General features: G+C 38.8%; 1 protein-coding gene across 1 annotated transcript in view; it reads left to right on the top strand.

Moving 5' to 3' along the window:
- Positions 1-12,137, top strand: part of LOC114362622 (meteorin-like protein) — a 30,022-nt gene extending 17,885 nt beyond the window's left edge. The window contains exons 2-5 of the mRNA XM_028318096.1: positions 6,985-7,196; positions 8,205-8,495; positions 10,377-10,530; positions 11,172-12,137. Coding sequence (XP_028173897.1) covers positions 6,985-7,196; positions 8,205-8,495; positions 10,377-10,530; positions 11,172-11,424 — 910 coding nt within the window. The 3' untranslated portion in view covers positions 11,425-12,137. The remainder of the gene's footprint in view (positions 1-6,984; positions 7,197-8,204; positions 8,496-10,376; positions 10,531-11,171) is intronic.
- Positions 12,138-13,495: the final 1,358 nt, after the last annotated feature.

The raw sequence follows: 13,495 nt of genomic DNA, 5'->3' as shown, positions 1-13,495 counted from the left end.
AACTTCGAAGTTCAACATCCAAAAAAGTGACCTTTCCAACCCTTTGGTTAAACAACAAAAAGCTTCAAAACAGCCACATGACTTAAATTACCATAAGTATGTATATTTTTAGAAGGTTGGTAATGACAACCCTATAAACTGGTATAGATAGTTTTCTATAGACAAATATTTAATATGGCGAATACATTTGACCGTAGGCGTAAAGAGTCCCTGTGATGGAGTGTTTCAGATCAAGTCGTATATCACGTCACATATAGATGTACGACAATACGCGGCCGGCGCGTGGGCAGCGCGGGCGCAACTCGCGTGTCACCGTCCCAGGGTTGCCTGATGAATTATTCAAGAACTTTGTTCTAATAAGAAAGAAAGTCTATTAATCTTTTGGAGAGTACATTTTTAAAAATCTGTGCAAGTCAGGCGATTGATGCTTCGAAAGCTCTATGTAAAAATAGGTCAAAAACGTTTGGCTTTTGTGTTTATAAGAATAACCTTTAAGTATTTTAAGGCATACATGAATTTACTCTGTATTACTCATCAGCGAGCTAATATGTAAAAGTATCAGCCCTAAATGCTATGGCGGTAGAGTTTGAGCGCATGCGACATTGTTATCTCCAGCTAGCTTTAGACGAGAATGAATAAAAGTTCGTAGAAAAGACACACATTTATTTTATTATTCTGGTGGAGCCGTTGTGGGCTGCGATAAAGCTTTATGGGACCTGTTATCGTACAGCAACTTTCTACGTAGGTTTACAGAAGATACAAGCCACGTAAAACCATGTCGCACAAAGAAAACAGAAAAAAACTGACCTCTACACATGTTCTTTGCTATGAAATTATAGGAAAATTATAACAACATTTTGCCCTGGAGCTAATAATTAGAATTAAAAGCTTTTCCTTTCAAAACCCTTGTACTGCTTCGATACTCTACCTCATTTGTATTTGTATTTTAAACATTCATAAACGTCGGAGTTTTTTAATTTATTTTAATAATTGCAATTTACCTGTTAACCACACACTTAAGATCCAATTTGTGCCTATTCATGTAAATTAGAATGAGATTCACGCGTTTTATAATACCGGTCTTGTAAGGATTCAACAAGAATTTGGTTGCGGGGCCTGGACTTTATATGAGGAAAAAATACATAAGGTTTAAGGCTTCGTTCTCAATGTCCTGCTGGGAGGGACAATGTTAATTCGGACACGTTCAGTTTCTGGCCCTCTTTCCAGGGTGCACAGGAATTTTATAAAAACTAAAGTATTTTACGTAATTTACTGTGTATGGAACCGCTGAGCTTTGTATGTTTATCTTAGGTTTTATATGTCAATCTTATTGAAAATTAACAGTTAATTAGGTAAAAGCTTCAATCCAAAGCAGCAAGCTAAAAGTTGTTAGTTGTTAATTAGCTCAATAAAACCAGAGTCTTTTGTTCATAGCGTAGGATCATAGTTTAAAATGTTGTGATAATAATGTTTATTTAATAATATTTACGATTCAATAATAGGTATCGCACGCACGAGCTGGATTGACAACTACATTATTATTACAGTTACCAACGGCGCCTGCTTATTTTTATCTTGACATTTAACAAAAGGCCGTTTATCTAGAAATTTAATAGTCGTATACTTTCATTTACATAACTAGTCAGACGTAGCACTTAGGCATTTAAGGATTTAAATGGTATGTTAATTTGAAAACGTTTTCTACTCGGGTTGATTTAGAATATTAACACAAATATGTTAAAAGTTTATAATTTTAGTGTCCCAATAAAACCTTTAAAATCGGATAGTTCTTACGAATTTTATCGTGGGCTGTAAAATGCCGCTGTAAACTTGTGAACATCTTATTTGGGGATATAAAATAAAGTGGATATCACATAAATTACCTACATAGTAGAAGCTATAAAGTTCGCGATCACACGTAGTAGATTGTACAGCCGGTACCTAAAGCTCACAGCGGCACAATACTTTTTTCTTCAAGAACACTAATTTGGTCCCGCGCGTGACTTCATTTCGATTGTGATTCTTTTGAGTTATTGGAAAGAGATAAGGCTGTGCTAGGGTCAACGTGTGCGAGAGAGACGCGACCATTTCGAGGAATGACTCCGAAATGCATTAGCAGCTTTTAGTTCGGTATCGCGTCATTTGCTTGTAATGACCGGGAATAGCTTCGATTTGAATCGGCTGATGATAATGTGCCTGAGCATTTTATTCTGTAAATGGATAAGATGGTAGATACATCGACTTTTTACTTCACAGCATCTTAATAATACACACACGCTTTGAGGTATGTATCCGAAATTCAACTAAGCTTTAAAATTATTTAAGATTGAATGAACTTTTCTTAAACAACACTATAGTTAATTATTAATTAATAACTTAATGTAGAGTCATAATAACTCTACATTCAAAAACATGACCAATCCTGTCATTTGGTCTAATGCATATTAGTATTTACCTTGAATTTAAATCGAGTTTACCTAGTCATTATAGCAGTGCCCAAGTACCGACTACCGATGTTAACTAGGAAATGAGAGACACTTCTACTGCCTAAGATTGAAATGACAAACAAGATTGTATAAATTATTTATGTTTGATATATTAACTTCATGAATAATTTAGTGTATTAGTACCAAATACAATTAATCACAATCACGCAACACCATTACGAACGCAATATTTTACGGCCAGAAACAGAAAATAAATGAGGTACAACTCGTTCCAGTACAGTTATCGTTCTATGGTGTTTTTACGTGTGTGTTTGGTAACAAAAAATCTACCTTACGTGGTTTTTATGTCGTGTTGTTTTTGTATTTGTTTTAACGCGATAGGGTGAGCGTTAAGGGATGGTACATGGTACGTTATTGGAATGTAAATATTGAAAGATAATAACGATAAAAGTTAATGTCTTGTTTAGATAGTAGAAAATATTTGAACCAAAACATAAACTGCATGACTTGCTTGATATTAAAATGCAGTTAGGTAACTAGAACAAGTATACCGTTCGAGTTAAATTAACATCGTCACTATCTAATAATATCTAAGAAAACACAAGCTTATTAAACTTAATTACATATAAGTAGCAGTTCTCTTTCCGCAATCTATCTGAAACTAGATTAAATTCAAGGGAAAATAAAAATAATTTTATTGACACACTATTAATATTTGTTCAACCCTGAGTTTGGGGTGAAATCACGTGTGCGACTGAGCTCGATGGCCATGCCACACTTGTTGCTATTAGTTCTTAATTTACAGCGCACATATTTCAACATTCGACCCATTAGAGGGATTAAGGAAGCCCCTCGATGACGGGAAAGGAGGATATGACATTCCAAAAGTATTTAAAGAAATTATTCATAAATTGACGGGCAATAAATCAAGTCTTTACACTTTATACTCGTAATTCGATATGGACAGACGCACGCGCTTTGTAAAATCACAGTGGATCGAAGAAAGTGTTGTAATAAAAGGGACGTTGTAGCGGCTTTTAGAAAGCTATGAAATCGTAAATGGTTGCGGTTTTATGCAACTGGAATGCAATAATAACATTGGCGCAGAAAAGAACAACATCCCATTAAAATTTAAAAGGGTTCTTTACGAACTTGGATCGAGGCGGTAAAAAATATGATATTTTTATTAGCAAGACGACGTTTAAGTCTTTTGTACTGAAATTTAATACTTTGGCTTAAAGTACTTAAATCGTGGCTCTTAGGCAGAGGTTCCTGGAGGAGGCTGTGTGGTGCGTGCGCGCGCATGCAACGAGTGTCATCCGTCACGAGGGCGCGGCCACACAGACAATGAGCTTTACATAAAGGCATTGTCGTGCTTTTATTGCACCGCCATCGGGCCATGTAAAATCTTAACGTGGCATCTTTTATAGTGTGCACCGTCGTATATTTTAGTTTTATGGCGCGCTTGTGATCGCGGCTGTGGGCGAGCGTGGGCGCTACTCCAGTATTGCGGCCCACGTGCCACTGATGGGAGATAGCATTGTCCGCTCGCGGCTTGTTTATGGTACCACTTGTGAGATATCAACGAGAAATGACACTTCGCTGGCCGTAATCTCGCCCGCTCCTTGGGCCAGCTTTCGATCTAGATTTTATACCCTTAAGCTCGCTCTACGTAATGATGGCTTAGCTCCGAACGTCTAACAGGGAACGCAATTTACACCTCACGCATTGTTGATTTAACCATAGCTGGGCACCGTTAATCAAATAGTTAACTTCGTTAATCGTTAAACCGTTAATAAAAAAATTAACTTCGTTAAACGTTAAAACGTTACATTTCGCAAGATTTAACGCAAGTTAACGTTAATCGTTAATCCGTTAACACATGATAATAAAACGAAAAAAATAAGTATGTAAGGTTCAAATAATTTCGAAAGCTTGTATCGCGCATGGAATTTATTCCTCTTTTATGTGTGCGCTACAAGCTTTCGAAATTAAAGAGTGAAACAGAAAACAGAATTCTTAAGAAAATTGTCAAAAAAAATCGTCGTGCTCGAGCTGGAGAAGTCACAGTGCAATGGAGACATGATTGACAAAGATGTCTCAGTTGATACCTGCAAAGAGTGTTGAAAAGAATGGGCTACGAATTTTACACAGCTAAGGAGAAACCACTATGGACTGCTTTACAAAAGAAAAAGAAATTGAAGTTTGTTCGTGATCACTTAAATTGGACTTCTGATCAGTGGCGTAGTATCATATGGAGTGACGAGTCCAAATTTGAAGTCACAGTCGGCGATGGAAGATAAAAAGTGGTTCGAAATAAACATGAAGCATTTCATACCGATTGCATTGAACGAAAAGTTAAGTTTCCAGCGTCTCTTATGAGTTGGGGCTGCATGTCTGTACAAGGTGTTGGTGGAATGCAGTTTGTGGATGGTTCCATCAATGCAACAAGATACCAAACTATTTTGGCAGAAAGTGTATTGCCCTCCATTCCGTTACTCAAACATCAAGATTCTTTCATTTTTCAACAAAACGGTGCTTCCTGACATACTACAACGACAACAAAGACATGGCTGCCGTCAAAGAACATCCCAACCATCGAATGGTCATCTAACAGCCCGGACTTATCGCCGATTGAGACCCTATGGTGGAAAATGAAGAAAGTCCTTCGCAAAAATCCATCAAGATCGAAGACCGACTTGAAGGCTAAACTCTTGGCTGTGTGGGAGTCAATTACGACCAACGAGAGTGCAGCGTTGGTTGCGACCATACCTCTTCGCATTAAAGCTGTAATTGAAAGCAAAGGCGACAGAACTAAGTGGTAGACGAACTATTTTGCGTGAGAGCCAATGGTAGACGAACATTTTTGCGTCATGTGTTTCAGTATATTTTTTTATTTATTTATGTTATGTAAGGTCATGAAAGATTTTGAGATACGTTAAAATAAACTTTGGAATGTTACTCAAATTGTGGTTTACTTAGTTCTTAACTTTCCTAATTACTTTACCCAAATTCACTTCACATTATTACATAATTATCTTATTTTTCATACTAGACGAACTATTTTGCATCGGGGCTCGTACAATTTAGCACCAAAGTGCTCGAAAAGACAAAACCTGCAAACCCAAACTCGATAAGTTTCCACAGTTTCCTATGGCCACCTCCTGACTCCATCATCAGGACCCTGGACATCATCTAGTACTAAAGTGCTCGAAAAGACAAATCCAACGACCCAAATTCGATGCGATGCCGCCGTTTCATTTAGGAGTTCCTATGGCCACCTCATGACTGATGATGGAGTATGAACCAGCTCAATGGTACCATAACTTTGCATCGTCATCGTACTTACATTAAGTATACCAAATTTCAGCTCAATTGGTTGAGGAAAACTGGTCTTAAATTCAGTTGCAAGAGTTGTCCCACACATACAAACAAGTGTCGTTAGTGATCTGGTTACAAAAACTGTTGTTTTGGGTTCTGGAAGTTCTGGAAGCCTGAACGTACTTGTCAGAACGCGTTTTTCTAGCGTTTTCAGCGTGCCTGCTGTATCTTTTTGGTAAATAGTAGGTACTGGATTAACGATTAACGGACTTAGGATAATTTAACGGAAGTTAACGAGTCCGTTAACATTTTTTAAAGTTAACTTAAAAGTTAATCCGTTAATAGAAATGTTAACTTCGTTAATTAACGATTAACGGATTAACGAGTTAATGCCCAGCTATGGATTTAACGTAGGTATTCGATTTAAAAACGAGTTATTTTAGGCAAACCATTTTATTGGTGTTAAATATTGATGAGAAATACGCAAACCTCCAAAGTTTCTCATCACAGTGTTTGAATGTGATTTATTATACAAATTGAATTACTTTTAAGGTAACAGGTATTTTGGTGATTGAATTAAAGATTACGTATAAACCTTGCTGTTTTCATACATAATCACGGCGGGCGTCCGAGAATGGATGAGTGTGGTCAAAAAGCGGTGGCAGTATAAGAAATTTTTAATAATTTTAATGGGAAATGTTCCGCGGCGGCTGCGCGCGCGGCGCTACGGGCGCGATAGGAATACGTAATAAGCTTTCTTTCCGAATTTATGTCTTCGGTAGCGGCAGTGTCCCAATCAGATTGTCCAAATATGATTAAAACTACTTTCTGACCGTAATATATGGAAAGGGCCTCAAACTAGAAACATAATCACATTAATTAAGTAAATAACCGTACGCAGCGACGTGTAATTTATTGCCTTTTTTGTTAGTAGTACTGGAACCAATACTGGTTGTAAATACTTAATACTGCGGTAACTTTTTCGTACTCTCTCATGATTAGAATAAGGTAAAGGGCCCTAAATAATCAGCACTTAACAAAATTAGAATCCGTATGTAGCAGGAAGGCGCTGGATGCAGGCCGCTACCAACCGGTCTTTGTGGAAATCATTGGGGGAGGCCTATGTTCAGCAGTGGACGTCCTATGGCTGAAATAATCATGATGAAGAATCTAAGTTCTTTAATCCATTCTAAACCTAACTTCTCTTTGTCCACAGTGGTCTCACCTCAACCACGGAGCGGGGAGTGACTCCAGTGTACCTCCGCTGCAGAGAAGGCAGCGTGTCGTGGGTGTACCCTCGCGGAGCCCTGCGGCTGCTGTTCAGGCCTTCGCTACCGGCCGGCGAGCGCGAGTTCAGGGTCTGCGTGCGAGTCATCAGGCGGCCCGACCCGCCCGACTTGTTTCATGCAGAGCGGCTGAATGATACAGGTTAGAGAGTTTGTAATTTGAAATAACGATATTAAAACCGTTACTTGATACACAAACAAATTTAATGCTAGCTAAAAGCGTTTTACTTGGGTCTAGAGCTAGACAAGTATCACTTTAGTTTGGAAAATCGAATCCGTTAAAACTCCATACAAAAAAAAGACTTTTCGACCGTCTTTCGACATAAAAACTGTCACATTTTGCATTTTGTCTAGGGGGGGCAGATAGTGATGGTTTAATATGGCAACATTGCCATGTTGTTGTTGTTCATGTTTCATATCATAATAATAACAGAATACCTTCTAAACACATTTTAACCAGATATTAAAATTACCATGTCGTCATTTTAGCCCCTCGGGCATATGGTGGCATGTATGGGTTCTACAAAGTTTTATCCATAATGCCCTGAAATATCTAACAGCTATAGTGACATGTGCTGGGTCAGAACGGGCGTGCATGTCCCCAGGCAGCCTGACCCGCTCGGCCTGTTCTATCATCTCACAACTACTACACTATCTATGTTACGACGCCTTCGTAATCGTAGCCTTTTATCCGTGTTTCAAGAATTTTATATTCGCTCAAATTTAACGGACACGATTATTCTTAAGAGATGTAACCGATAAAAAACTGCTCGTACCGTCACAACACCTTATCCGATGGAACTCCCCATCATAAAACCAGTCGGAACAAGAGGATGACTTTTGTGAAAATCTTTTATCTAAAGTTTGTAAGCGAGAATAACAAGAATATTAACCGCTATCTAGTTTAAAAATAATGTAAACTCCAATTCCAGGTAGGTACTGATAACGAGATTGAGTTTTAAAACGTGTAATATGCGAGTATTTTTATGTCCCTGCCGACCCAAAACGTTTCTTATAATGATTTCAGATAAACTTCTTTCAAGGACAGGACTACCTTATTAAGAATTCATTACTTATTTACAGCATTACAAATCGATTTTCCGTTAAATTTAAATGAAGCCTTCTTCATAAAAGTGTTCTTTTTTTTCAGGAGTCGCCGAGCGCTTCCCGGCGCGTTTGTTCGTGGAAGGCACGCACAAGTTGGTTCCCCTGTACGCGCCTGATGATGGCGATCCTAAGGAGTTACGATGCTTCCGCAGCAGAAAAGGCCGAGCTGCTTTGTACGTAGAGGCCGAACCAGAGGAAGGGACCAAGAGGCGAGAGGCTACCTTCAAGTACGAGGCCCGCCCGCTCGTGAGGAGGCACTACGACCCAGCCACGGCTGACTGCAGACCCTGCTCAGAAGCTGAATTGGAGCTAGCTTTCTGCACTAGTGATTTAGGTATGTACATAATTATGCACTTAATTGGATGCAGGTGACATCAACACTTGCGATAATTATTTGATCGATGAATAAACTTGTCGAACAAGAATACAAACATTACGGCATGTAGAGACAATTGTGGGGCTAATTACACAGTGGCTGATGTGATATGTTTCTACCCTTACATTTGAGGCAGGATTGCACCACCGCGTAATGAGTTAGCAGAAGCGGGCGCTGAATGTTAATCAACTCTTGCGCCGCACCGCACCGTAATTTGTCGCCATAATCAACATTCCTCTCTCCCGCAATTAAATTAAAGCCTTATTACCCGAGAATATAATTCCCTCATACAACGACGAATATTTGTAAACGGCGGCGTGCGTTAACATGTTATTCGGGAGAAATTCAGAATTTACCTCGTTAAATCTAAATGTGATAAAGTGAAAAAGCTGTTTTCGTTCTTTTGATTCGTTCCGCAGAGCGGTTGTGAGTTTGCTTCTTAGAAGCGCATTAAAAATTGCAAAGCGCACCGGACTTGCGGAAGCTTTTGTGTACGCAACGGGATAGCGCCAATCTGGGCTCGTCTAGTTTCAATTTACGGGCATAACAGTTGAACTCGATAAGTACTGGACAAACTAGTATGGCGAGGCGGCACGCGACGCGGCGGGGAGTAGATGTGGGCTTTTTATTCTCGTTTGATAAATGATAATAGTCGGAGATGCGTTGCCCGCGGGTCGGCGGGCGGCCGCCTCTGCCGTATTAACCATCTCTGTCACGTATCATTGAAATTTTAGTTTGTCATGCCATATAATAATTACCGACATTTTTTGTATGCACGTTACTAATCGAGCTTGGAGATTTTGAGGGACCCATCATGTTGCTGATGGACACATTATTACTTATTTCCTGTAGATTCCTGTAGATGTAAACTTTCTTTATAAAAAAATTAAACGTACGTACGTAAAATTAAACCATAAAATTTAAGACCTGCAAAAAATAATAATTAAATAAGACATGTCAGAATTGCGTCTAGAAACAAATTGTGAGAACATTCAGGTAGGATAGACAAGATCGTTAGTCAAACTTCGGCATAATTATAGGCTTTCTGGGCGGAGTAGGGTTGATGACCGTTTACCAAAGGCCCGCACTATTCACTTATCTCGCTCAAACAAAAGCTTTGGAAAAAACGCAGTTACTACATTTGCGCTTACTCACGCCGAAGCAAAAAATGTAGCGGCGGACAATGGCGACACAGTGATTAATACTTCTAACAAATCTATATCTACTATGTCGAATTGCGCCGATGTATTTTGGTACTCAAAGTATTAAGTATTACGTCATTTTAGCCTGAAGGCAGCACGGTTGATAACCGGAGCTAGGACTAAGTCTTTTGTTGTAGAAGACAGAATGCGCTCGGTTTACACTGGAAGATAATAATATTTCTTTATTATAATACTGGCTTTGTCGACAGTGATTCGTTAAAGTTTGGATCTAAGAAAGTTCAATTAATGTTATAAAAGGTAGAATATTGTACCGGCTGGTACTACTTTAAACTCTACGCTCTACATTAGCTAGGTACTATAAGTCTAATGACCTAAAAATATTAAAATGTATGGTTTGAGGTAGATAATCTCTTCTCTATCGATAACATGTCACTCTATCGACGCCTTAAGTAATTTTTCAGGAGGAAGATCCAGAACTGTTCTATTCTGTAAGATTGACCGAAATGCAGAAAATGCATAAAAATGAGAAAAAATGCATTCCCGAGGTTTTCACTCTAAAGCGACGCTTAAAACTATTCTTGAACTAGAAAAGTTGTACCTATTTGTTGATCGAGATAGAGTAACCTTGAAGTTACTTTCTTCAACGGTTTACTAACATACCTTTCCATTGCTGCAGTGTCCCGAGGCGTGATCGTGGGCAGCGAGCAGCGTGAAGACCTGGACACCACGCAGCTGACAGTTCGGCTGACCAAGCTGATCCGGGCTACGGGGCGCGCGTCTGACGAACACAAGGACTCGGATGACTTGGACGATGACGGCGAATACTTCAGGTAATAATGATGCTGAAACTTAAGCAGAAGTAGGTAGTTAGGCAATACGGAAAAAATTACATTTAACAATCAATACTCAATCGTTTCAGTCAATACCTAGACTGCATCTCACTTAACACCAGGTGCGATTGCGGTCAAATACCTGCCTTGTTATGCAAAAAAAAAAAGATTGCTTATTGAACTTTAAAAGTACCTAGAGCATAAGTAGCTGTAGCTTAGGGCATAGTTATTAGAAGAGATGAGGAGGAACTATTTTGAATTTGAATCAAAATGTCATTGACATAATGTAGGGCCACGGCCGTTTCAGCCAAATGACGTCCACTGCTGGACAAAGGCCTCCCCCAAGGTTTTCCACAATGAACGGTCCTGCGCTGCCCGCATCCAGGCTCTTCCCGCGACCTTTACCAGATCGTCGGTCCACCTAGTAGGAGGCCTGCCCACGCTACGTTTTTCAGCCCGTGGTCACCACAGGGCCACGGTAGGTAAAGGTTTCTTGGATTTTCTTTTAAGTTGGAATAGTCACACATTGAAACCAAGAGTATGTTAACTTTAGGAAGAGGCATCTAAAAAATGATTTGTTTGAGAAATCTTATGTCTGTGAACTTTTCAGTAAAATATAAAATAAAAATCAATTGTTTCAGGTACGAAGTAGACAACACTTTAGAGCGCAGCACGACGCGCAAGCGCACTAGACGGCGGGCGCGCGCGTTGCACGCGCACGTGCACGTGGGCGCAGCGTGCGGCGCGGCGGCCGGCGCCGGCGAGTTCCTGGTCATGGCGCGGCGCCGTCTTGGCCGATATGCTCTTGTATGCGCGCCGAGACTGCGCGATTGGGAGGAGTTAGTGGCTCGGAGAACTGCTGAGGGATCGTCGCATTGCTTGCTGCAGCACTAGCGAGGTATACAGCTGCTGAAAGGTCGGCTGAATATACTCGCAGTTTTGAAGAAGCAACACTTCAGCTGAAAATTGGTTAGCAACTGTTTGAGTGGCATTCAACGGACATTGTGCGCGTTACGCCCATCGAAAGTTCGGCAGGTGTGTTCTTATAAACGCATACGTGCAACTTTGGTGCCAGATTCAGCCCAGGAAGAACAAGTACCGTATGCGTATAGCTTAATGAACACTGTATTGCTAAACAGCTGGGTCGTGGCTGGCTCGACGAAGTTACGCAATATTGTGGTATCGCTCGTCAACATAAGTTGCCGTTGCGTATGCCAAGAGACGATGTGATGTTAATATATTATGTTTTATAATAGTCTATAATCCCGCTGAGAAATCGGCTGCTGGTCCCATGAGTGTTCTGTGAAGTCTCCCATTATTGGGTTAGAAATACAACTGTATAAGCTAAAGACATTTGTACTAAAACGGTCGTTTGCAGGCATTCGATGTGTACCTTTAGATAATGCATTAGCTGCAGTTTTCCTTCTCAGGTAGTTAGACGGCTGGACCGGTATTTTAATGTGATTGATCCAAGATTGTAAAGAGAATTCTTTAAAATTCTTCGAAATGAATTCACAAAAATCAAACAAGGTTGGATAGCTGGCTGACTCCTTGTGATAGTGTATGTATTTAAGATTTAAGCCGAAATGCTTCATGAAAACAATTAGAGCTAAGTTAATAGATAAAAATTCAGTCAGTGTTATGTAACCATTAAATGAGTATTTCTCAAAAAAATGTACGTAACGAAACGGTAGTAACGAAATAGTAAGGCCATAAGGCTTGTTATACATTGGCGAAATATTGTGAATGCTCTTCATTTATTCAATTCGAAATATTTGTAAGTATGCACCCAAATACGGGGTAATATTAAGGGGTTAGAAATAAAATAAGGGAGTAATCATTCATACTATTTTAATAAAATTATTTTTGTTCCATCATGTTTATCCATTTTGAGTCGTTCTCTGTAAGCTTTTTGCCTTTTGGCATTGGTTTTTGGCGGCATTCCTAAAAAAACAAAAGAAGTAATCACATAAAAACGTAATCTAAATGATTTGATAATTTTTTGCTGGTGGCACTTCTGTAAAGCAGATAGTATCCAATCCTTTTGTTATTAACGCTCTATATTTTTTGAAATAAATTAAGTAGTGAATATTACTATGCTTAGTCAGGTAATAACAGTATACACTCAGCATTATGTTGTACTTTTTCGTAACGTAACGAAATTCGTAAAAAACGTAACGAAATATTAGACAAAATGAGATCAGAAACAAGTATTTTTTTGATAAAATTTGTTACAGCAAATATAAAAGCTTACTAAATGTTCGTACCACACGTATTACAAAAAATGGTTAAATGAAGACTTACCGTTCTATATAAAATCGCTGATTTTACTGCCTGTTACGAAAAAGTAATCCCACAAAACACACACGTTTTCACTAATTTTCGCGATAGATGTTATGGCGGAGACGTCAGGCCAACAGCCATTCAGAGTGCAGCTATTGTTGTCCGTTAAAAATAAATACGGAATTGTTCAGAAACCATGGGAAAGTAGAAATAAATCGTAACTAAAGAGTAAATAACGAAATAGTAAATGAGAGCGACTCATTTTGTTTTTTTGCTTTAAATTGCCAATTCATTATGACACCCCATAGAAAATCAATTTGATACAGAAACTGCGATTACTGTAGAACGATAATACAAAGAAATTTACAATAATTTAGTTACGTATCGCATTTTATGAAACAAAAATACATGAAAAAGCTAGGGTGGCAAACAGGTTTTTGTATGAAAGGTAAAAAAAGGACTATTTTTAAAATATCTAAATATTTGGTAATAAGTAGGATTATAGCTATAATTCTTCGTTATCTTAAAGATTAATATCCATCCTTCAAAATTGTGTGTGTGTTTTTTTTGTGTGATGATTTATAAATGTAAAACTTTTGACCTGTTTCAAAGCACACTTTTTTTTTTCAAAATGTACATTTTTTTTGAGAAATACTCAAATAATGGTAGCAGATTCTTGATT

Source organism: Ostrinia furnacalis, unplaced genomic scaffold, assembly GCF_004193835.3.
Source record: "Ostrinia furnacalis isolate ACB-3 unplaced genomic scaffold, ASM419383v2 OfSCF0389, whole genome shotgun sequence".
NCBI classification, from domain to species: domain Eukaryota; kingdom Metazoa; phylum Arthropoda; class Insecta; order Lepidoptera; family Crambidae; genus Ostrinia; species Ostrinia furnacalis.
Note: the sequence above shows the minus strand (reverse complement) of the source record. Positions and strands in the feature narration are given on the sequence as shown.